General features: G+C 41.0%; 2 protein-coding genes across 5 annotated transcripts in view; one reads left to right on the top strand and one right to left on the bottom strand.

The window, feature by feature from the left end:
* Positions 1-1,813: 1,813 nt before the first annotated feature.
* On the bottom strand, positions 1,814-11,412 carry stn1 (STN1 subunit of CST complex). 3 transcript variants are annotated; one of them, XM_031284655.2, is made up of 10 exons: positions 11,291-11,412; positions 10,676-10,802; positions 9,747-9,842; positions 9,283-9,360; positions 7,797-7,970; positions 5,680-5,791; positions 4,267-4,417; positions 3,121-3,243; positions 2,941-3,013; positions 1,814-2,098 (listed from the first exon to the last, which is right to left on the bottom strand). In XM_031284655.2, exons 1-10 carry the CDS (start codon positions 11,309-11,311, stop codon positions 1,941-1,943), a joined length of 1,113 nt encoding a protein of 370 aa, XP_031140515.1. In that variant the 5' UTR covers positions 11,312-11,412; the 3' UTR covers positions 1,814-1,940. The 3 variants fall into 3 exon arrangements, with proteins under 3 accessions (XP_031140515.1, XP_031140516.1, XP_031140517.1); XM_031284656.2 differs by lacking the exon at positions 11,291-11,412 and adding an exon at positions 10,974-11,109; XM_031284657.1 differs by lacking the exons at positions 2,941-3,013; positions 11,291-11,412 and adding an exon at positions 10,899-10,971.
* Positions 11,413-11,425: 13 nt separating this feature from the next.
* slkb (STE20-like kinase b) overlaps positions 11,426-25,200 on the top strand; it is a 30,920-nt gene continuing 17,145 nt past the window's right edge. For both annotated transcript variants that reach the window (XM_036000738.1, XM_031284650.2), the window contains exons 1-8: positions 11,426-12,180; positions 13,830-13,994; positions 18,129-18,177; positions 18,415-18,564; positions 21,601-21,673; positions 21,851-22,045; positions 23,295-23,376; positions 24,668-24,802. In XM_036000738.1, coding sequence (XP_035856631.1) covers positions 12,031-12,180; positions 13,830-13,994; positions 18,129-18,177; positions 18,415-18,564; positions 21,601-21,673; positions 21,851-22,045; positions 23,295-23,376; positions 24,668-24,802 — 999 coding nt within the window. In that variant the 5' untranslated portion in view covers positions 11,426-12,030. The remainder of the gene's footprint in view (positions 12,181-13,829; positions 13,995-18,128; positions 18,178-18,414; positions 18,565-21,600; positions 21,674-21,850; positions 22,046-23,294; positions 23,377-24,667; positions 24,803-25,200) is intronic.

Below are 25,200 nucleotides of genomic sequence, written 5' to 3'. Positions count from 1 at the left end.
ACTGGAGATATGGATACAGATGTTTCACAGGCGACCAATCAGCAGCAGCCTGCTCTACATGAAAGAGCCAATTGACGACCAAACACTGCCCCCCTGTGTGTGCACACAATTAGCACGAGGATAAAAAAAAAGAAATAATAAAATAAAAAGCCCATTGAGAGGTTGAAGTTATTTCTTGTCATTTATTTCAGAAAATTAAACAACTAAGACGCATTAAGACCTTTAACAGATTTTCAGAGCTTTACTAAGACCAGACCATTCTCAGCCTTGAGCCCAAGGCTGCAATTCCAACTGGGCAACTGCCCCAGGGCACAGGGACTCCGGGGGCCCTAAAAGCTCCAGTCTCACTGAGTGTCAGCTGCTTTATGTTATTGTAATTAAATATGCAAGGATGGATTACCAACTAGGCACAGTTTGTAATTGCCCCAGGGCCACATGTCCTCAGGGGGACCCCAGAGTTCATTGTGAAGCAAATCATTTGTGGCTATTTATTTAATTGGCTTTCAGGCAAATCATACATTTGTAATTAAAGGGGAACTCCACCAGGTTTTACACAGCTTATTTTAGTCATCATGGTGAGTGAGTGCTACTCAGCATGTAAAAACAGCCGTGTAGTATGTTTTTGTTCGCTCTGCAGGGAGCTTTCCAATGCCTGAAAAAATGTTGTTTTCTCACCTTGGGTTTAGAGACTGCACATTTTAAACTGCAAGCCTGCGTTACAAAGCCCAGCATGGAGTTTGACAGACATTTATTAGTCAGGGGAAGTCAATTGAGTTACATTTTGGGAAATGTAGGATCCAACTTTTTGAAGCATGATCTATAGTTTGAACTAAAACTCTAAAGATCTATGCTAGAGATACATCATGTGGCATACTTGGCATGAGTAACGCATCAAATTGGAGTCATTATAAAAACCACATAAGGATATGACATATAGGTGCATGTTGCATACTGGCATTACGATGTGCTTGTTACTGCTTATTTAATTATAGTGTCAGAGATGGTAACAATAGCATTTACCAGTAGTATTATGTAACACTATTTTTCTTACGTTTATCTTATGTAGTTTTTCTAGCCAGCCAGGTGGGTGGGTGCATCAGTTCAGATTAAGGATGAAATGGGCATGGTTTAGGGGTGGATAAGTGGATGAGGGGGATGCTGCTTCTTGAAATATTTTCTGTTAAATATGTTGCTCTTCTGTCTTGAGAAAAACATGATATCACGTTTTGTTTATTAAAGAAAAGATACAAATTGGATATAAGGTCAGAATAAGGGGGCTTAATGGGGACCCAGGAGCTCATTTTTGCCCCAGGGCTCCCTAGAAGGTTAATCCAGTCATGCATGAGCCTATTCTCTGTTGCCTGGTCTGTTATTTATTTCCTATTTATTTTAACATTTCTACTATCATAAATATTTACAACAGTGCACAGTGGCCTTAAAAGCTTCCCTGATGTCAATTTTCTTAATTATATAAGGCACACATTTATCTTTAACTTAATATTTAACCTTAGAACACTCACTTAAAATAAAACAACAAATATGTGGCCGGTGAGCTCAGTTGGTAGAGCAGGCACACACATATTGAGGTTAATTCCTCGACGCAGAAGGTCCAGGGTTCAAGTCCGACCTGTGACGGTGTCCTGCATGTCTTCCCCCTCTCTCTCCCCTTTCATGTCTGAGCTGTCCTATCATTAAAGGCGGAAATTCCCATAAAAATAATCTTTAAAAAAAACAACAAAAACAAATATGCAGTTCAACCGATATTGGCAAATGCCACACTTATAGCAGTATTAGTCAGGATGAACAAAGGAAATCAAATGGCATGATTGTACTTAAACAATAAACGTAAACATATGGGACGCTCACTTTAGGAGCAATAAGCCACTCTACACGGAGTATATATACAGTAATACTGGGTTCCTGACTCCACTGGGCTCAAGTTAAAACACAGTGTAATGGCTGTCGCTGGTGCTGACGATGTCACTGTTGCACTCCAGTGATTTGAGGACCAGCTCCAGTGCCTCTTTGCTCACGTTGAGGCTGTAGTGCTGCCTGACTGCAGACAGGATGTGCAGGATGTGGCAACCCTTCTCTGCATCTAGAGGCACAGGAGGAAGCAAGTGTCAACACACAGGTATACGTAATGTGGCCAGGAGAACCGAGGTTATATGGAGACGGTAGAGCAACACTACAAAACTGGGATTTATGGCGTTACGTCTAACAGCTATTAAGCATTTTTATTGGATTTATTTTTTTTTACAAAAATCTTGCAAGAATGAAGAGAAATCCATTTTACAAGCAGTATCACAGAAAGGCATCTTAATGATGCCCCAATTTAAAGAGATTAGCTAGTGACATAAAGTAGGTGTGGTTGTTGTGATTGTACTAATTTGATATTTGATAAGCAGATTTAAGTTTAATTCTTGGTTTCTTTAACTGAATGATAATTACTGCTTAGTCTGGATCAACGGAAGTACATTCTGACAAAGATGTCGGTTGTCGTTCTCAAACTCTGTTGACGTTTAACCATGTATCCAGCTAATTTAAAAAGCTCATGTTGCTGTATTGTGTGAACAGTTAACTTTATTTATTTTTTATGTGGCGCTTTCTTTTGCTGCGTCCAAAACAAGTTCCTTCCCGAGACTACTTTGCGGAGCCACCGTCGCTGTGTCTGGAGCTTAGCGCCGCCCAAGACAATTGTGATTGGTTTAAAGAACCAATCACACAGAGCGTTATTTTCTCCTATCCCAGAATGTATCTGTGGTGTAGCCAGACCTTACTCCACAGCGCTGTGGAGATAAGGCTGGCAATGCGAGAGTAATGACTGCTATACTCAACATATTGCCACAAAGTAAATTGTCAGTGAGTCAAACTAAAACTATCTAAAGGGTGTTTCATTAATTAATAATTAAGAGTCAAAAAAAGAATAAGTGCACCTACACTTCTCTCTCTTTGAGTCCTCCCTGATAATGTCTTTGACGACTATGCGTAGATCTGTGTCATGTGCAGTCACCTGGTGAGGGACATAAGCATCAAACAGACTCGTGCATAATGAATCCTCACAATAATAACCTACTGAAGTGGGAAGAATTTCTTTAGGATATCTCTGCTGTTTCTTACGTGATAGACTTCGTCCTGGGATTTGACTTTGCGGTACACAATGCCCTCGTCCTGTAAAATTTCCAGCGCCTCCTTCAGGAGCTGGCGGAGCTGCTGGCATGCAGATGGACCCGCCACAGGCTCCTTCACAGCAACAGAGAAGCATGATAACACAACAGAGCTGAAATGAAGGTATATTTGATACGGCACAATCTTTAACAATGTTTTTTTTTACAGTCAATATATGGATATTAGCATGTGGAGATGGAATAAAGCATTAAACAGAAGCAGAGAAGGACACAAATGTGGCATCTATTACAGTTTTAGTTGCCTTCTGTTTCAGTTTTAGATATTTTTTTTATGAAATTGCACTTAGGGTTGGAAATCTTTTTCTGATACCGTGCTAAACGATACTTATAAAACGGTGCTGGTGCCTAAACGGTGACTGAACCGATACATTTAAAATGTAATACCAATAAGTTACTTCCCCAGTCAGTTGCTGTTAAACAACAAAATGGCAGAAGGGTACTTTACAATGATCACGTCACAGTCACGTCGGTGTTGTTTCTGTGATATCTCAGATTCCGGCAATGGTGCAGCTATTCTCCTCTGTGTCTTTAGCTGCAGACTGTTGGACGTCCCGGTGTTGGAATCCTTTCCAGTAAAATACAGCCACACGTTTGACAGTTTAGCTTACAGCATTTTAACCGTCTTTAAGCCAAGTACTAGCTAACGGTAGGCTAACGCTACCTGCTGCTATGTGTATTGTTAACTAGCGTCACGTGTCGCAATGCTTCTGTTGCCGGTATCGTCTGTTTCAGGAGCCTCAGAGGGCAGAGCAGGCATTTAACTGGAAGCGAAATGAGGCACCAAAATCATTTGGTCAGGTAGATACCAGTCGTTTAGGAACCGGGGCCATTCTTACAACATGTAGAGGTACCCAAACCTAATTGCACTTCTTGTCCATTTTTGTGGGAAGAAGAAAAACCAAAGTGTAGAAATACAGAAATCCAATCCTTGCTATATTTCTTTATTCGTTTCTTCATTCTCACCTGAGAAGGACATTTCAAGTACAGCCTTGACGTTTTATTTTTCATTTCATCCCACCACCGCACACATCTTCAAAAAGAAATTTGTTGTTGTGTTGGTATTATTATTGGGGTGTACCTGGTCTGCTGATGCTGTTTGAGGCTGGCTGGAGATGAGAGGCTGCAGGAGGTCCTGGACATCATAGGGTCTGAACCTGCTCACCGACGTCTGCTTTAAGAAATCCTTGATGGTATTCGTCGCCTTGCTGAGGGAACTGATGCCTGAGGCACTGAACAACAGACAAACAATATGGTCTTAATACAGTTTACACTAATGCTTAAATATACTGTATGTTTAGATACAAATAGACAATCATTGAGTCAGGTTCCACTGTGACAGCTTGTTACTATTACTTTCTAATTTCATAAATTACTTAGGATGCATTCCATTGTTTAGTTGTGGTTTTCTTCCTGTCTATGTATGTGAAAATTAAAGCCTGCTTTCATTGTGGTTCAATGTAAAGAAGTGTACTTTACTGCAATGTATCTTGTGATATTTCATATTTTTTAATTGCTGCTACCTGCTATGTTTCACTACATCTTGTAGTACAAACAAACACAGTGAAACTTTAAGGGGCAACACTTCAACGTTTGTTTGAGTTCAGCGGAGCAGACGACAGAGTCGTGAAATTGCGACTTCGTGACATTCTGAATCAACGGCGGAAATAATTTGGCAGCGGCGGGCCAAAGACATCAAATCTGTGTGGCGCCAGGAGGAGACTGTAACTTTCCTCCAATGAATACATGAAACAAACAGAAATGCCATAATGCCATCACGTTTTCTACATAGTTTTCCACCGTCCAGCTTTTATGATTCTCATTTAATTATGTTATGTCATAGTTAAGATCGGGCATCGAGAACCGGTTCCAAATTCAGGGTTTCTGCAGGTTTCACCAAGTCAAATTTAAGACTTTTTAAGACCATTATAAATTAATTTCGAGACCTATATCACGACTTCAAAAACAACAAGAAAAGTACATGTCAGAGTCTGGAAACATCGCTAAACTTGCACTTCCCCATAGCTGAAGAATAAAATCCGTTCCGAAAGAGACTCGCGCTGCCTTGCACTCAGCTGCAATATATTGCATTTGGTCTCATTTTGTAGTCGTAATGCAGCGAATTATATTTGGAGTAGAGAAAGAAAGAGCAACAACACCACGGAATAAAAAAAAAATACATTGTAAAGCGCCGCGGGAGCATTTCAATGAGATAATTTAGACCTGTTTAAAATGATTTAAGACCTAGAACACAATTCTTCAGCCAATTTAAGACTTTTTGAGGCCTAAAATGTTGATTTTAAAATTATAGACATTTTAAGACTTTTTAAGACCCCACCAACTGCTAATATTCAGTGGATAGAAATGCATTATAAAGCATTGTCTTTTTCCAGTTTTCTGGGACTTTGTTTAAAATGTACAACAATTTGGATGGAAACCTGGCTACAGTGTTGTAATCTACTGCAATGGTACACTAAGCGATGGATGTTTATACCCTGTTGCAGTAGGCTGCAGCTGGGGGGGTTTGTCATAGCACTGTCTGTAGAGCTGAGGAACCTCCATCATCCACGCTATCTGGACCGCCATCACCGGGTCGTTCACTTTATCTGGGAACACACACGGACACAGATACACACATGATGAATGGGCAGGGCATATGGATGGCGTGTACTCTCAAATAAAAAAAAAGAGCTGTGTGTGGTGGTGTTGAGTGTGTGTGTGTGTGTGTGTGTGTGTGTGTGTGTGAGAAAGACAGACACATGTAGGGCCATCAAAAAATGAGACTGCAGTGCTAGGATGAAGAATGTCACGAGTATGTTCAAGAGTGTGTGGAGAGGATTATGTGAGCTAATGCACGTTCTTGTTGGAGGATTTGTTCTTTCTAATGAACCACTGGTTAAATGTTGGTATTCTTGGACATTGGTTGTCTTATTCTAATATAGCTGGTAGGTAAATTAGTAGACTTGCACTGCCAGACCTTACTCCACAGCGCTGTGGAGTAAGGTCTGGCTCGACACACATACAGTACATTCTGGGACAGGAGAAAAAAAAACACTCCGGGTTGTTTGCATTTCTTTAAACCAATCACAATCATCGGAAAAAAAATGAACCTAACCTAACTAAGTTCCTGACGCGGTGACGGTGGCTCTGCAAAGTAGTCTCGGGAAGGAACTTGTTTTGGTGGAACATTTGCACACTAACTGTTCACACAATACAGTAACGTGAGCTATTTAAATTAGCTGGATACATGGTTAAACCTCATTCGCTCTTACCAGTTTATCATCGTGTGTACTTCGTCTAAAGCAATCCTACCAATCTTTCCCAAAATGTTTCAGTTAGAGAGTAAATGCTGTAAACATATTCTTTGTAAATCTTTACAACCATTCCCCGAAAGAACCAAGCAGGCTTGCCTTGTTGCAAGATCCTAGGCCCGTTTCACACTGGCTGCGTTGCGTGAGCGTTTCTGTTGCGTGTCAGTTGCGTGGCGGCTGCGTGGCGTTTTCTGTGTCTTTTCAAACCAGAAACGTGTCTGACGCGGCACTGCTGCTGCTAGCCTTGTCTGTACACATGTATGTTTCCCATTGATAAAATGCACTAGTATACTTCATGTTAAACATAAATATATACTGATTTGATTACAGACAACGTCGGCAGTATTGACGGCAATATAGGCTACAGAATATTTTGTTCTGTATTGACAGGTGCAATATTTGAAAATCGATAATTATTTCAGTGTTTCCTTTAGGATTTTTTTTTTGCAGTGGGGGCAGGTCTGCACCATCCCCAAACCCACTATTAATTACATTATCTTAATGCAGTGTAACTACTTCAGCATGTAAATAATGCGCCTAAAATACAAACGTGGGCGAGGGCTTTCAACAATCGCTATCGAATCAACAGCCACGTGCAATTTAGCTCGCAGGTGAAGAATACAAACAACGAAAATCACCAGTTAACTTAATTTAAATTTGTAAGACCAGGCTTAAATGAACTGACAACATAAGCTATACGACTTACAGTTCTCAAGGACGTACACACACAATCTCAACTGGCTAGTTATCCTCGTGTGTCCGCGCTATTCTCTGACATGCACTCTAACAATGCAGCCCTATTTCTGATACCGTGGGGGGCAGAAAAGTTGCCATGGGGGGCCGCCACGGTCAAATCAACATAGAGGAAACACTGTATTTATTTTTTTTTTTTTTAAATTACATTTATATATAGGCGTCAGTCCTATTTCTAGCATGCATGCGTTTTCGAGCCGCGCCTGAGACGTGCGTGTCATGCAGGCAGTGTGTAAGCTCTAACCTGTTAACATTGGAGCCAAAATAAAAACGAGACGCAGCCAGTGTGAAACGGGCTTAATTTTCTTCAAAACTTGCCGTTTTCAGCATGTAGATTGCTAGCTTGAAATTCGTTTCCTGAAGGGAACAGATTTTGAAAACGGCAACACACAGAGAGCGGAAGGAGAGGGACATCCAGCGTGATGTCAGGCAATGATCCTGGAAATGAACTTTTGTTTATCCAGACTAGTAAATGAGTAAAAGTGGACGGTGAATTTCAATATCAAACTGCCACTGTGGCCTACAGAGGACAGCGCTCTGCACTCACAGTAAGTGGAGGCCATGATTTCTCTCTGCTGCCTCGACGTCTTCACCGGCCCTCTGACTCGGAGCAGCTCTCCAATCTCCAGATGGCAGCGGCTCTGCTGGGCCTGTCTCAGCTTCTCCAGTTCAGTGGCTGGGTTGAAGCCTCCCTTAGCCCCATCGCTGTGTTTTCCCCCTGCTGGAGATGATAAAATAACATAAGATATGACACAATGCAGGGTTTTTCCTGCCATTATAAGGTTTAGGTGAAGCACCCGAGCCGTTTTGGGTACCACCTACTGTAAGCTTTCAATGTAGCTGAAAGATTTTTCTCAGATCTAATGACTGTAGTTGGACTTCTTCAGCAAGTTTAGTCTTTAAGCTTTTTGAATCTTATTTTTTTGTTATCTGCTCTAGCATTTCCAATGTGTTAGGCACAGATATTTTTCAAACTATATCAAACACAACTATATCAAATACTACTACAACTATATCAAATGCAAACACAAATTGTGTATAGGGTCAAGTGCCAACAACTAACAATTGAAATAATAATAAAAATATATAGTCCGACCACTAATCACTTATAATTACAATTTGGCACATCTAAAAAAAAAATTACCAGTCATACGCCTTATAGTCTCGCTTTGCCAGACCCTCCTCCAATGCCCTGTGAAGGAGGTTCTGGCTACTCCACACAGCATTCGGGATGGGAGGAAAACGTGCTCTGGTTTAATGGCATTGATTTAAACCAATCACAATCGTCACGGGCGGTGCTAAATTCCGCACAGAGCCGCTGCAAAATAGTCGTGCGAGAGAAAACTCAGATTGGACGTAATTTATTTATTTACGTAATAATTGTTACAGGCCTGACGTCAAGTTTGGGTTACATAAAGATATGAATAGTGCTATAACATAGGCGCCGCAAACACAAATGCTCACCTAAATCTTGTTGTTTTGCAAGTTCAGTCTATCGCTCTCTGGGTGAAAGGATAAGGTGTGTGTGGGGTCTCCTAGCCAGTTTCCCTCAACATTCAAAGGAGACGGCCCCAGATTACAACATTCCCTTATCATGCAGCTAGCTAGCCTCCCTTAATCTCTACAGACTAGAGGATGGATACCCGAACCGAGCCCGTCGGGACCCGGCGGTACACTACGGGCCGGGCCGGGTTCAGACAGATAGAAATAGAAATGATGTTTGGGTTCGGGTTGGGCTCAGTCACATCAGCGCAATAAGGCATTGAACATTTTAAATTTAAAAAAGCTTATTATGTAGGTGCGCGCCTGTGTTAACGTGCGCTTGTTGCCCCACACTCTACTAGAGACATGCATAAATTCATACTTGAACACAGGACAGGTTTAGTGATGGAGTATGGCCAAATACATATTCTCGGCCCCTGACCTGTGACCTGAGTTACCTAAATTCCCCCCTTGTCTCGTTTTACCAATGACATGGTGTTCCTGAAAATTCCACCACACTAAAACTGAGATTCACACAAATGCAAACTCACATTTAGTAGGATTCGCCTCCTCTTTCAACAGGTCATTTTTCCAGCATAGGCAGTTTATTACACCAGTACCGTCGTCCACTGTGAACAGAACGAAAGATACTCAAAATCAGTTTTTGCTTGAGAGGAGATTGGAAAGTCAAAGTTATTTTTAGGCCTTTTATACAACAGGAGAGTGTGTGTCGGTTTGTGAAATGTATAAACATAAACCAAGGCATTGTCAAAGATGGAGACTTTCTCAATGTTCTATCCATAACATGCAAGAATATCACTCTTCTGTGTGGGTCCCAAAATGACTCCCAGCATTCACAAGACCATTGCTAAAATATTTTATGTATTATTGATACCAATACATAACTGATACATACAGTACATACACACATACTGTATTTGCTAATGTAATAAATGTACTGAAATATCAGCAAACAAAATATGTTTTGTTACACACAGGGCCACAGCAAGACTACCTCCATAACAAAAGAAGTCGTCTCTTTCTCTCTTGTATACCACTGTCCCAAGTACATCAACTTTATAGATCGGATGGGAGTTGTAGAAGTAAATACCTGTGAGACATGGGTGGATAAAAATAATAAAGCATCAACTATGGATGGACAATATGGAGAAAATCAAATATACCAGTATTTACAGCAAATACCTCGATATGGATATTGCGACGATATTGTATGGTTGACAATTGTTGCTTTCACAAAATATGTACACAATGAGATCTGTGATAAATAATCATCAGTAATGTGGATACAATGACTAAGTGGGTAAGGGCAAATAATAGAACTGACAGAAGGGTCTGGTTACTTTACTGTAATGCAGCAGGAACAGACAACCCTTATGACATATTACGATATTCAAAATCTAAGACGATATCTGTCTCATATCATGATATCGATTTATATTGATATATTGCCCAGCCCTGGCATCAACTATTATATTATTGTCAACATTAGGCATCAGTCACTGTATAAAATAATTATAATTATTACCGTATAACGATCTTCAAGGGCCAAGGTAAACCTATATGTAGTCAATGATCATTAAGTTAAACCTAATAACAAGTGACAAGTGATAAGTCCCACTGTGAGGATACTGATGTAAAATGGTAAACGAAATAAAACAAAAACAGTAAACATATAAGGTATCGACATGCCGGATGTAACACCTAAAACATGTTGATACACTTGGCTATGAACTTACAAAGTAATTAGCTAAACTGGCTGACTGACGTTCATTTATAAGTTGCTAGGTTATAGTTTAGGGATATTATTCTTCATGTTCAGTTAGTTGTTGGGCACAAACATTCAGACCTGTAATGTTGCTTGTGAAGGTTCAACACAGTCAGTAAATCAAACAACTTGTGTTTCTATGGGTGTTATTATATTACCTGGCACCTGTGTGGACTCTGTCATCTGCAGGATGTCTCTGACGTACAGCCTGGCGAAGGCAGAAAAGACCGGGTCCAGCCCCCACAACATCGATGGGGTCTCTTCCGCTGGATCCACCGTAGCTGCCTGCATTTCATCATGAAAGCAAAAGCAGATTATTAACCTATTTCCCCCCGAAACGGCCTAAGGAGTGAATGTGTGTTTTGAGCTAACGTTAGCTACCGTGGAGTACTTGAGAGAAACCCAAGTATTGGTCACGTGACGCATGTTAAAAACGTAACGTTATTTGTTATTTACGGTGGCACATTATATATGCACTTGTCAGAAAGGTCCCAGTTGCATTATAACATGAAAAAAAAATGTCAATGTTTAAAAGCGTTGTATTATTTTACTGTCCTTAACTTTTGTACAGCGCGTTCGTGTTTCGCAATGGTGTGTGGGACATGTAGTTTCAGGGGGGACACAAAGAAACTTGACTGTAGTGTTTGTTGAGGTGACGGTGGCAGATTGACGCAGAACGCTACAACCGATACGTTACACACAGCAGACTGATTGTTTTTCTTGATACAAATATGCTACAGTATCATGGTAAATGGTTTAAACATCCCCCGCACCATTTGTGCTTGGTCTCCCATACAGACGAGGGCAGCAGAAGACTGAAATTACCCCGCCAACTGTCAAACACGAGGAGCACGAACAGAGAAAGAACCGCAGCTGCGCGCACCCGGGAACGCGCATAGACACTAAATCCGCTAGATTACTAAACCCGTCTCACACCAAGGGAAAGATGACTCTTTTGTTTTACCATTTAAGCTAATGTTAATGTACGGACCAACTGTACCCGTTTAGCCTCAAGGAAACTAATGAATTATTCTGTGGAATACAACTATTTGGGAGGACGCCTTGCTCATCATTTGTTTTCTTTTGGTTGAGAAAGAACCGCACAGGGTTGTCGGGCCAGTGGGTCGTCAGGAGTTGGAACAACGACGAGCTTCACTTACTACTTTGCATTAAAATAAACTCTTGTTTAGGCGGATATTCAATGCTAGGACACGTCTACGTCAACCGTTAGCTATTTATTTCGGGGTTTACAATGACCCAAAGAGAAAGAGCTATTCTCTGGACTGGCCAAAACAGTGTCAAGGGCTAGGCTAGGTTTTCATACTATTATGAAAGCTACGTTACACTCTGTTACACTCTGTGCAGACCAAGCGGATATTAATAACTAATGGGACACATGTTATTTTTCAAAGACTTATGCTGAAGTGAACTGTTCAAGGAAACCGACACTACTTTGGCGTTTTAAAGTTGAATTCCTTTGTCAACTTGCGAATTGAATGACCAGGGTTTCAGCATGTCATTTTTTAATTTCCGTAAAATATTTAAGCTGGGATCTGAGAAGAAGAAGAAACAGTATGAACACGTGCGCAGAGATGAAAATCCAGAGGAAGTATGGGACATAATCGGTGAATTGGGAGATGGAGCCTTTGGCAAAGTGTTCAAGGTAGGAAATGCCTCCTTAGAGCTGCTATTTGTAGACAGTGGCTTTCCCCCTTTTTGCTATATTGTGGCAGACTTGTGTTTTCATAAAATGGACCAAAACTTCAAAAAGTCCTGTAAACATCTCCGTACCTCTTTTTAAAGCTTGACACAAGGTATCAGGTACCAACAGTGTCACCTCAGTCTTGTATTGTTTTGACCCACCCACCATTTTCCAACCAATACACCAGCACTGTGGCAGAGATGTCAAATATGACTGCTGAGGTCCCTCTTCACACTCCTATCCCTCTCCCTATGAAGTTTGTTTACATGTCATCACATCATTCATTGCTGGAAACTGACTTGATGGCACCAAAGTTAACATCATCTTTGTCATATAACTACAGGTATAAACAATGGCTAGAGCAGTCAGAAATGTGACATTTTCCAAACAGGAGCACTTTTATGATGCTGGTGGATGATGTTTATACCATATCTGTTCTTTTAGATTCATCTTTAGAAGCTCCAACAAGCCAGCCAAATACTTTTTCGGAAAGCTGACCCAATGTTAAAGCAACCCCCTTGTCACCATTTTAATATAGTACCATTGTTTGGGTTGACCCTAATGCATAGCTGGAGCCAAAAGCTTAATTTGCATGATTGACAGTAAATGTTATCACACAGGAGGGCTCTACCAGGAAGTCTGTGGCTAATGAATTCAGCTTACATGTTCTGTTTTGCTCTTTGTTGCCAAGTGCTATTTTTGGACACTTTGAAATAGTTGGACTTGGTGTTACTTTGTATCATGCTTAAATTAAGCCTAATCTTCTCGCACACTGATTTAGTCACGGGTTGCCATTTTCCCAGCATTCCAACAGCAAGGCTCAATTGACTGGACCTACTGTTCAAGAAAGGACAAAAGGACCAAAACAGATCATTTTATCATTGTAATTCCATGGAAGCAGTTCATGTTTGTCCTACTGGCAGTGGCATGCCAGAGTCACGCTGAAGGAGATTTAGTCTACAAATGCTAAATTGCAGTCTTATGTATGTCTGGGCTTTGGGCCATACCAATTGTAATGCCCCACTGCACTGATGCATCAATGGGATAGTCCACACACTCTATTGATTCATAGTGAAATACAAGCTGTCTGCTTTAGTACAGATGAGTAGATTATGGGGGGGGGGGTTAATTTTTTTTAAATGGCGTATATGGCTGACCACGGAATACTGGCAGGTCATCAGGAAGTGGCTGCATCCCATATCGCTGGGGCGACTTCATTGAGCACATCCTGCCTGCAGAGAAGCCAAAACAAACAGGAGAAATTTCCACTTTAACAAGACATGTCTCACGTTCTGCTAACTTTACTCAGGCCTACAGCAAAACAGACAGGATTTATTTGTTGTTTTTAGATCCTCTTAATGGTTGTGAAGTGTTTGTTGCAGGTCTGAGGTCGAGACAACCTAAAGTCCAACATAAACCAAGTTTGGCCTTCTGCAAGTCTTTAAGATGACGTGTGTTCATCCTGAGCAGTAACATGAGAACAAAAACACATTCTCTGAACTAGATCACCACCAGAGTACAAGAAAAGCAAGACTTAAGACTGTGACGCCAATAACTGCATGCTGCCTTTGGCCATACAACAACAGGCTAATAACATTCTCATCTTACAGGCTCAAAACAAACAGACGGGAATTCTAGCTGCAGCCAAAGTTATCGACACAAAGACCGAGGAGGAGTTGGAGGATTACATGGTGGAGATTGACATCCTGGCCTCCTGCGACCACCAAAACATTGTCAAACTGCTCGACGCTTTCTATTATGAGAGCAAACTCTGGGTGAGTAGAGGGAAGAGCTCTCTGGAGAGACAATGCCATCAGTGTTTCCTCTGTATTACCACCCAAACAGGGAAACATATGGACCTAAGACGGCACTTTGATTTAGCAATGCAATTTTTTCTGAAACACAAATTACACCAGTCTTGATATTATGATGGAGTATACAATAAATGTTTTGAGCAGTGCAGCTTGTGCAGTCTAAAACATGGACAAAACCAAGAGCGAATGTTGTAGTAAAAGTAAATTCCCCCACACAGCAAATCCGCTCTAGAAAATCCCAGAAGAAATACCATTGCGTCTTTTTGTAAGCTCTGTATTCCAGTTGTTGTAATTGGCAAATTGCAAAATGGGCTCAGAGTTGGCCCGCACAATGGTACTTATGCCTTCAACCTGCACTGCTGTACTATTATTGCAAGGCTTTTGCAGTATACGGTGTGCAAGTTCCTTTTTTACCCCTGTATTATTATCATTTGGGGCAAAGGTTCAAATGAGCAGCAGAAACGATCAGCTTTTAGAGCTGTTAATCATTATACCAGTTTATAATCTATCTATTATTGATTTGAGCCTGTTTCTAAATGCCTTCGTTCTTCACCGTAGCCCAGTTTTTCAAACAAAAACATGTCCTATATAATCTGTTATCGTTGAAAAACTACCACAAGTTTTTCTAATTCTTGCAACACAAAGTCCGAACTTAAGGTGTCACACCATTGGAGCATCAGGGCGCGTTCAGACCAAAGATAGCCATCCGGCGATTTTCCGCAGGGTTGTGTCACTTAAATGGCCCATTTGTGTGACGTGATGTTGTGTTCTTTAATAGATTTCGACATTTCCAACCGCACTTGAAGGCAGCTTCATTTCATGGAGAAAGAGCTGTTATACAAATTCCTAACTCATTCAGTGAAGAGCTTATGTTTTGTTTAGTTTCTCCAAAAGTTGAATCCGTTGAATCCGTCTTTTCGTGGTTTTTCAGCCCCCACCGCTGCAGCCTTAACGCACTACCTCTGTTCAAAATTAATGGGAAGACCTGCGTATTCGCCAGAGCGTCTGATGACTGCCCAAATGTGTGTGTGAATGCAGCCTCCGTGTTGGGCTCCAGTTAGTCTATATCCACAACGTTCCACTTCCGGGATTGCTCCGTCACTCTTTTTGGCCGGATGTCCGTCACCTTCCTCTTTCTTTGTGCTTTAATTCTAAACTCTGGTGGATTTCTGAGGACTATGGTTAACTGCTCCTCAGATCTCTGCAGGGTAAATCCAGACAGCTAGCTAGTTTTCTGTTGCATGACTAAAACAACTTTTGAACGTACACATGTTCCACCAAAACAAGTTCCTTCCTGAGGCTATTTTGCAGCGGCGGCGTTGCTCCGTCCGGCGCTTAGCACCGCTCAAGACGATTGTGATTAGTTTAAAGAAATGCCAATAAACCAGAACACGTTTTTCTCCCATCCCGGAATGCTGTGTGGACACGCCAGACCCTCCTCCGCAGCGCCGTGGAGGAAGGTCTGGCAATGCGAGACTAGGCCCCAGTGACTATTGACTGGTTGTGTAGATAGAGTGCCTTAGTGAATTTTACATTGGCCCTGCAGCGAAGCTGTGTCAGTAGTAGATAAGAATTATACCAAAGGCCTGAACGTGAGGGAAGTGTGCATGAATAGATAAACTGTGCGTGTGAGAAACTCTGACAGAGTTCGATTACAGGTTGGTCCAACCCAGTAATCAGGGGTTTTCATTTTCTATCACATACACTTTCTGCCACATACACATGGCAAAGACTCATGTGAGTCGATACACAAGCATCTAAAAAGAAAGCCAGGTCATTCTAAACGTTAATGATTACCTGCGTGTTTAATTTCATTGCATTTCAGTGAGCGCTCGGCCCTTTTCCTCCCCATTGTCCTCTGAACAATGGCCACAGCCTGATAGAGGTTGTCTCTCGATTTTTATCTTGGCCTGTGTGTCACCTGTTTGCGCAAAGAGGAGAGAGTGTCCAGGATGTTTCCGCCTGGAGATGAAAGGCTTTATTCAACATAATCCCAGGAGGGTTGGGAAGGTGACTTACTGTATAACTGCATACCAAATTGTGTCACTCATCGACGTTTGTTTCCCCTTTTGCTGTTGCGCTACAATTTCAGTTGCACAGCAACAGTTTCTAGGCTCTAGGCTGCAGTGTTACTAATGTTTTCATCCCTTGAGGCCTTTAAAAAAAATGTAGGTGAGATTATATACAGTCTCACATCCTCCTCCTTTGTGCCACATGAATGGATTAGAAAATATGCGGGCGCACACACACACTTCTCCATGCATTTGTGTGTATGTCAAATAAACAAGTGGGAGAGGAAGCCACAGCCCTGGCCCATGGTTCCTCTCTGCCCGCTGCCACTCTGTGGGGGCCATTGTACAACAGCAGAGCCATTAAAACAACAACACGCCTACATAGAAACACCAGAGCTGGGTGCATGTTGAAGAGCCAAGACTGTTCTGAGACTTCAGGCATTGTACGTCTTGTAAGGGCTTTGTTGTTGTAAGTAGAACAGTCTTGAAAAGCTCAACCGAATAATGGAATGCCATTGAACCTTGGTAAAACAGTTAAAGTTAGTGTTTTTTTAGTAAATAGGCTCTTAAAAGATTTTGTCACTTGTCATTTTAAATGCAGGCTGACCCTAAAACACAAACTAGGGCCTTAACCAACGTATCAACCACAATTAGTTACTCAATGGTGACAAAATTGCAGAATTAGGGCTTTACTTCCTCTTCTTCAATGTGTGACAATGTGAAACCTTCCCCAAATCTCAGTGACGAGGAGTGATTCAGCATCGCGCTATATAGTTCTCCTTATGTCTAAGCTTAATAAAGATGCTCCAGATGATTTACTTCACCTACTGCCTTAAACTGCCTAAAACTTTAATCCTGTTTAGAATACGGCCTGGCAATAGAGCTAGCTAGTTAGCTACCTAGCAGCTGTGTGAAACCTTTTCCTCAGTGTGGGGCCAATCCTCTTACCTTAACAGCCACACTGAAAGCTCCTAAATGCCTTTAAGGGCACAGAGTGTTTTGTTCTAACAGGGTGGGTGCAGGTTGATTCTCAAATTGCCTTAGTCAAATAGTTAGTAGTTAGGGTACATGATGATGTCCCTTTTTGAGTTTTGTTTGTATATGCAATGCATGTTCCAGCAGACTAAATACACGGAGGCAAGCATTTCTCTCTGAACTTGAGAACCTTCCAGACCCTCACTATAGATTTGAAAGGTCACTGGGTTCAATCGGAGCATTACAGCCTCCTGAATGGACTGCACTCACCTCTGTTTGAAATACGTGTTGCATAGGTCGTTGCTAATCTCTAATTAATGAACACTCCAACGTGGACTCTTATTTTCCTATGTTTTTGTGTCTAAGTGACTGATGGGAACAACAATCTTTGAAATTGCTCCAGTATTGAGCAAAGGCGAAACAAGCTGCAATGCAAAGTTAATGGGCAATTGTGCACCTTCAGTTTGCGTCTACTGAAAGTGCTTGTTTTGCCACTGACAGTAGGCCGAGTCCTTTGCAGAGGCCCGGTTTTGAATCTGACCTGCAGCCCTTTGCTGTGTGTCATCCCCTCTCTTTCTTTCTCTCTCTCTCTCTCTCCCCTTTCCAGTGACCGTCTATCCACTGTCATATCTAATAAATTCTTTAATAACAGGGTTTCCGCGGGGTCTTAAAAAGACTAAAAAAAAAGTCTAGCATTTCAAAATCAAAATTTTAGGCCTTAAAAAGTATTACATTTGCTGAAGTATTGTGTTTTAGTTCTTAAGTCGTTTTAAACAGGTCTTCATTTTCCTACGTCCATGTAATGCTTCCTCTAATGCTCATTGAAATGTCATTTTTATATTCTGTGGTGTTGTAGTTCTTTCTTTTGCTAGTCTATAATTCGCTGTTTATGTTTTATTCAATTTTAATACATTTATTTACTTTGCAAGTACTTTGGTGACTCTGCATTTTGTTGTTCTTTTAAAAAGGTCTTACATTTGACTTGGTGAAACCTGCAGAAACCCTGAAAAAGGACAGTTTGATGCACACTATTATACATAAACAAATGTTGAAAGTGTTTAAAAAAAAAAAACACGATTGACTGCTCCTTTTTTCCCCTTGTTGGCAGATCCTCATCGAGTTCTGTGGGGGAGGGGCTGTGGATGCAGTCATGCTTGGTGAGTCAGCATTTCTACTTTGCATACAGGTTGTAATGTCGAAAAAGGAAACTGTTCACAAAGTGAAGAAGGCCAATTTAAGACATCGAAAGACCAGTGTAGGCCACCTGCACGTTACATTCTTTATTGAGCGACGCAATGAATGTGGCTTAGCCCATATTACCATCCATGATTAGGTCGCATTTGTGTACTCCACGGTCAGGAATTCAGAGCATGTGTTTGTGTGATCCCCTGTAGAACTGGAGAGGCCCCTGACAGAGCCTCAGATCCGGGTGGTGTGTAAGCAGACTCTGCAGGCCCTCGTCTACCTCCACGACAATAAAATCATCCACAGAGACCTGAAGGCTGGCAACATCCTTCTCACGCTGGACGGTGACGTCAAGCTGGGTAAGGGCAAAGTTAAATCCAGCTGTTAACACCAGAAAGTACACATTTTTTCCAGGCAGGGTAGCTACAGGCCCTGTCTCAAACTGCCTCCTATAATACCCATTGATATAAATGTGACCCTAAATCCACACATGGTTAAATGGGTATTGTTGTGGGATGAGTGGAGAAAAATGTGATATTTGTAATACATACAAGGTATACAGAAAGTTAAGAACTAGGGTGAATTGTCTTGCTTTCCAAGTGCATTTCTTTTTTTAACTGTTCTATGGGTCAAACCATAAATGAGTTCACAGTCTAGCAATGTAGGCTCTGTGCCTTTTGGCCGTAGTTTCCATGTGTTTATCTCGTGTTTTCTCATAGTTTAACTGTTAAAAATGGCACAAGAATTGACTGTACAGTGATACCATCCATTTAAAGCCGCAGGCCAAACACATTGTTGGGTTCAGTTATCTAAGTAGGGTGTGTCTCATGACATTACACTCTATGCATGTAAAACAGCCATAAGAATGAATGCCTTTTTGTTTCAAGAAAGATTTATGGCAAATTTCTGTTTTATTTTTGTAGTTCTGGCCATTATTCATACCAGTAATAATTAAGATAGAATATTAAATAGGACATGAAATGGGTCATGAAAAACTCACTTTTTCAGTGCTTGTGCACATACATCTGCATTGTGAAATAAGACAACTAGTTTTTTGCCGGTTGCCTGGATCAGAAATGATTTACTGTGGTGTTTTGTTGGTATTAAGGCGCTAGTTGCTGCTAATTTATGCAGCGCTATGTTGTCCATCTCAGCCAGGAACGGAGAAAACTTGAGTTACAAGCAAGTAGTCTGATGTGTGTAGAGGTCTGTATGGTTATACTGTAGCAGCCTTGAATATTCGCTGTTGATGAGCACCGAAGCTTCGGAGCTTAAAAAATGGTATTCGGTACAGCCCTAATATCTGTATGTGAATGGATAGATAAGACATTCTGCGCCTTTGTAATGTCAAAAAACACAAGATAAATAAGACATTATACAACTGTTTTTACAGGCTAAATAGATTTCTTTTGTGGCACGTATACTGAACATGATGTGTGAAATAAGTGGAATATGCCTTTAAAAAATAAACTGTAAAAGAAATTGACCATGACTTATACTGCACAGTCTTAGTGTTGCATGGCTAAGGCTGGGCGATATGGAGAAAATCAAATATCACGATATTTTTGACCAAATACCTCCAATATCGGTACCACAACGATATTGTAATGTTGACTATTGGTGCTTTCACAAAATATTTACACAATGAGATTTTTGATAAATAATCATCAGTAATGTGGATATAATGACTAAGTGGGTAAAGGCAAATAATAGAACAGCTAGAACAGTCTGGTAAATTCAGAAAATGACATCACTTTACTGCAATGCAGCCTTTAAAACCAGGAAAAGACAACACTTGTGCCATATTACCATATCCAAAATCTAAGACGATATCTAGTCTCATATCACGATATCGATATAATATCGATATATTGCCCAGCTCTATGCATGGCCATTGCAGACATTATAACATGAATAAGTTAACTTTATCCAGCATTATTGTTTGGACCAGCTGCTCTGTAAACAAGCATGTATCCACAGCAGATGCAGTAAAGTGGCTTACTCACAGGGGTGTGAGTCACTGCTGGTGGATGGAACAAGCTCTGTGAAATAACACACAGCAAGCATTTTGTCCAGAGACATAACACACATAGAGGTGCCTGTGCATCTGCCTGCCGGGACACTGCTGAGCTGTGTCTCACACACGACGCAGACAAGGCATGATGTCATCATGCAAATTTAAGAAGAATGTGCATTTCATGCACTGATGACATTAGCAGTTGTGCGATTCAAGGGGACTGTTTTTTTGGGTTTGTTTACTTGTTTGTAGGGCTGCACGATATGAGGAAAATATCTAATTGTGATTATTTTTGACTGAAATTGCGATGTGACTTACAATATTGGAGGGAATATTGATTTTTTTTTTTTTTTTATCATTATTCTCATTTTCATTGAAAAATATTAAAGCAGCCATATTATGCTCATTTTCAGGTTCATAATTGTATTTTAAGGTTGTACCAGAATAGGTTTACATGGTTTAATTTTCAAAAAACACCATATTTTTGTTGTACTGCACCGCTCTCTCTCACTGCTGCAGATCCTCTTTTCAGCTGGTCTCTGTTTTAGCTACAGACCATTCTTCTTCTTCTTCTTCTGTACTATCTTTGATTGCACTCGCACATGTGCAGTAGCTCAGATGTAGATCATGTCAGCTAGCTAGCTCCATAGACAGTAAAAGAAAGGCTGTTTCTACAACTTCGGTCAGTTACAAGGCAGGATTAGCTGGGAGACTTCTAAATGAGGGCGCACATGGAAGTAGTTCTTTTGTAGATTATGGTGAACTTGTGTGTGTTGTAGCAGTGCTTTGCTATTGAGAACGAGGTAGCATGCTAACGCTACGAGCTAATGGTTGCGGTTAGCCTGCTCGTTTCGGCTTGTGACGTCACAAGCCGTGCCGATTTTGAACAGCTCACCCAGAGACTGAAGGCAGGACACATTCAGAAACCGTATCTCACTCTAAACAGCATGGATGGATTTTTTTCAAAGTTTGTATGTGTGTGGAAGCACCAGAGACACAAAAGAACACCCCAAATCCCAGAAAAAGTGATTTTTTTCATAATATGGGCACTTTAAAATAAAAATAAAATGATTGTATAGTGTGATTTCCGCGAGGATCTGTACCAAACAAAGATGTTTTCTTTAGTCTGTAGGATAGGATTTGTAGGCCGGGACGTCTCTGCAGCACCACAATACTTCATTCAGAATGGTTTGACACATATTTTGCCTTTAACACATATTGCACCCCGCCTGCGATTTGGATATTGCACTAGTCCATATTGCGATTTTGATAAAATTGCGAATAATTGTGCAGCCCTACTTGTTTGCTACATTTGGAAAATAAATAATGACAGTTCCTTCTGGCAAATTTCTGGTTTGCCTTGTCACATGTCTTCCAGCGGACTTTGGTGTGTCTGCCAAAAACACCAAAACCCTGCAGAGGAGAGACTCTTTCATTGGAACGCCTTACTGGTGAGTAGAATATAAGACATGTCAATAAAAACCCATTTTGTTTATTCTTTTGATGAAAGAAATTCAAGAAAAGTACAATATTACTCACTGTTAGTTTTTGCTTTTTCTTGCACAACATAGAATAAACATTCATGAACTCAGTATCTCCTTTCAATGACGTCCCTTCTTTCCTTCTAGGATGGCTCCAGAGGTGGTGATGTGCGAGACGTCCAAGGACCGTCCGTACGACTACAAGGCTGATATCTGGTCCCTCGGGGTCACTTTGATTGAGCTGGCACAGATCGAGCCTCCCAATCACGAGATGAACCCCATGAGAGTCCTGCTGAAAATAGCCAAGGCGGATCCTCCAACCCTGATGCAGCCATCACGCTGGTGAGTCAGGCACGAGGGAGAAACTGGTCACTGGATTGAATGGCCATTTGTTAGTTTTGGATAACTCTGCTGTGTCTTAAATTTTTGCCTTTATGTCAGTCAGTTTTTTTTTTTTAATGACACTAGTCATTGCAGAGATCCTCGACTTGGAAAAGCAATAGTTTTTTTTTGTATACTTTATTTTTCCGAAAGAAACAGAAATCCAACCAAAAAAAAAAAGAACACACAGTTGGTCACCTATGCACTCATTCAAACATTTTACTGATGGAGATACATGCCAGTGCATACAGTAAGGGATCATTAATTATCTCATGAGTTCACAAATGCAATCCGTTTTCTCCAGTATTGCCAGCATTTATTAGCCCGTAGATTTAGCGGAAAAGTCATACTCTCCAAACATTTGTCACAATATCTATCCAGTCAGTCTTTGTTGGAGATTCGGTCTCGAACCATTTCCGTATTATCAATCGGCAATATCTTTAATAGATACTTGTCTTGTCCCAATACATTAGCTGCAACATTGCCCAATAGATTGTAGAAAAGTAACAGTCAATTCCATCACCACACAGTTCTGTATTGCCCGTATTACTTCCAGCCAATATTACCAAACAGCTGGGCAGTTCCAAAATATATGGAAATGATCTGCCAGCTGTTCTGTACATTTCCTCCAACATAGGCCCCTTCCCATCTCACCAGTCTGTACACATTTAACTTAGGGGTTACAAAGTATCTAATCAAATTCTCTCCAAAGACCCCAAACTGGTAGCCTGGTTGACACCAGACCCTTCTCAGTTGTAACTGAGAGTGGGTCTGGGCAAGCTTCATTCACAGCCCATTTCCAAAGGGGCGTCACCAAGGGACGCCGCTCAAATGCCTCTGGGCGCAATTGGATAGTCCTTTTAACCAATCGTTCACCGATAACCAACGGCTAGATCCGGGTTACGTAGCATCGACAGCGGCATGTTGAATGTAAACAAAAAGCTGCTTGCGCTATCGTCATTGTGTAAAGCCCGCCTCATCGGTTGTGATTGGTGCCTCGATTTGGAAAAATTGGAAATGGGCTTGAATGGGCTCTTGGCCAGACTGACTTGCAGAGCAAATCTCAAATTTGTTCACATGCACACACATTCTTTCTCAGAGATGACAATTGCAAACTCTTTCTCCCATTTTAATATAACCTTATGCAGTACTTTTTTATATTGTACAAGGCCATATTCAAGTTTATTTTTTTACCACTTCCACCCTTAAGGTCCCCAGAATTCAGTGATTTCTTAAGACGGTGTCTGGACAAGCATGTGGACAACAGATGGACTCCGACTCAACTTCTACAGGTACCTTACTCTTGAACATTTACACAACTTTTTCACTCAATTTCTGAACCCCCTATTTTACTATCTATCAGTCGCCCCAGCCCCGCACGTGGCCACTTAAATCGATTGATAATCCTCATTCCCCATCCCATACCCATGTACCAGCTGCCTTCAAGAGCGTAAGCAGCAGAGTCCTAGAAGACATCTGTTTACCTGATTGGTGTCACGTCTGTGTCAGGTACTGAACCGCGTCTCCTGGCAAGACTGACGCTCATCCCATTGTGCCTAGGCTGACGTCAGCGGTGCAGAGCTGTTCTTTTTCCATAGGCTTTAAGGTGCTCACCAAGTCAGAGCCACTTATTCACAGAGAAGCTGTGAGGACACATTCATACACACACACACACACACACACACAGAAAATAGTGTACAACGCTGCAGGCAAAGGATTGTTCTGCAATTGTTCTTCAGAGGAAGACTCAATGGGCTTGAAAATAGAAAAAAGCGGTCTGCCACCGATGAAGGTTTTAATATCAAAAAAGCTGCATATTCTCCGGCCAGCGATAGAATATGTGCAGCAGATTTCTAAGCCGAAGAAGGTGAGTCAAGAGATCTAGATGGAGTGCGTGTAGTCTTATCTTTGTTTGCAGTAAAGAAGTTGATTTATTTCTTGTGAGGTGAAATCTCCAGAGGGAGAGTAACACAAGGATGGAGGAAAGAAAGTTAGAAATATTTTTCCCAGTTATTGTTTAGTGTGTGATTTATTTATTTTTTTTTTTCTTCTTCTTTTTTTTCTTTTTGGAAGTGCTTTGATGTGTTTTATATAGTCAAAATAGAGCTGCCTGTTATACTGTGAGCAATTTTATATCTTAAAATCTATGGGATTAGTTGTCTGCGGGCTGTCCGTTCTTTGCCGCCAACTATGTTGAAGTGCTTTTATTGCAGCAGGTAAGACGGTGAGTTTACCATAACATATATGCTGTGCATAGAGCTGGGCGATATAAAGAAAATCAAATATCACGATATTTTTGACCAAATACTTCATATGATCGATGTCGATATCGCGACGATATTGTAGGGTTGAGTTCAGAAAATGACATCAGTTGACTGTAATGTAGCCTTTAAAACCAGGAAAAGACAACACTTGTGTCATATCAATACATTACGATATCCAAAATGTAAGGCGATATCTAGTTTCACACTGTATATCGATGTCGATATAATATCGATATATTGCCCCCCCCCACCCTAGCTGTGCACTGGGTGTTAACGTATAAATTAAACCGTCTTTTTTTTTTCTTTGTCTTTTGCGCAGCATCCCTTTGTGTCCAGTGTGACAGACAGCAGGCCTCTGAGGGAGCTCATAGCTGAGGCCAAGGCCGAGGTCACAGAGGAGATTGAAGAAGACCACAAAGAGGAAGAAGAAGAGGAAGAGACAGAAGCACACATGGTGTGTACACATTTCCAAAAATCTGTTTGCAAAAGGAATGTACACTGTTCAGGGAAGAATGCTAGCAGTTGGGGATTTTTTTTTTTTTTTTTTATAGTTTTCATTGTGCAGATGCACAGTACACCTGTTCTGCTAACTGCCACAAATTGGTTTTTGCTTCACATTTATGACTTTATAGTAGAGCTAAAATGTTAAGTCAATGAATCAGTAGACTGAAACAGTTAATCAGCAGTTATTTTGATAGTTGATTCGTAATTTTAAACTGGATATATTTTGGGTTTTGGACTGCTGGTTGGATAAAACAAACAATTTGAACACAGTATTTCAATTTAGTGTCTGTGTCATTGTCACCATTTTATAATGATAATGATCAATCACTTTAGAAAACATTCGTCAGA

The sequence above is a fragment of the Sander lucioperca genome, chromosome 4 (assembly GCF_008315115.2).
Source record: "Sander lucioperca isolate FBNREF2018 chromosome 4, SLUC_FBN_1.2, whole genome shotgun sequence".
NCBI classification, from domain to species: domain Eukaryota; kingdom Metazoa; phylum Chordata; class Actinopteri; order Perciformes; family Percidae; genus Sander; species Sander lucioperca.
Note: the sequence above shows the minus strand (reverse complement) of the source record. Positions and strands in the feature narration are given on the sequence as shown.

Bases quoted from the DNA above. Each gene is read 5' to 3' on its own strand.
- stn1 (XM_031284655.2), bottom strand. From the start codon at position 11,311: ATGGGAGACCAAGCACAAATG. The intron at 4,418-5,679 runs GTATAAACATCC...TCTGTTGTTCAG, and splicing joins CTGCAGCCTACTGCAACAGG to TGCCTCAGGCATCAGTTCCC. The intron at 3,244-4,266 runs GTACACCCCAAT...GTTGCTGTGAAG, and splicing joins AAACAGCATCAGCAGACCAG to GAGCCTGTGGCGGGTCCATC.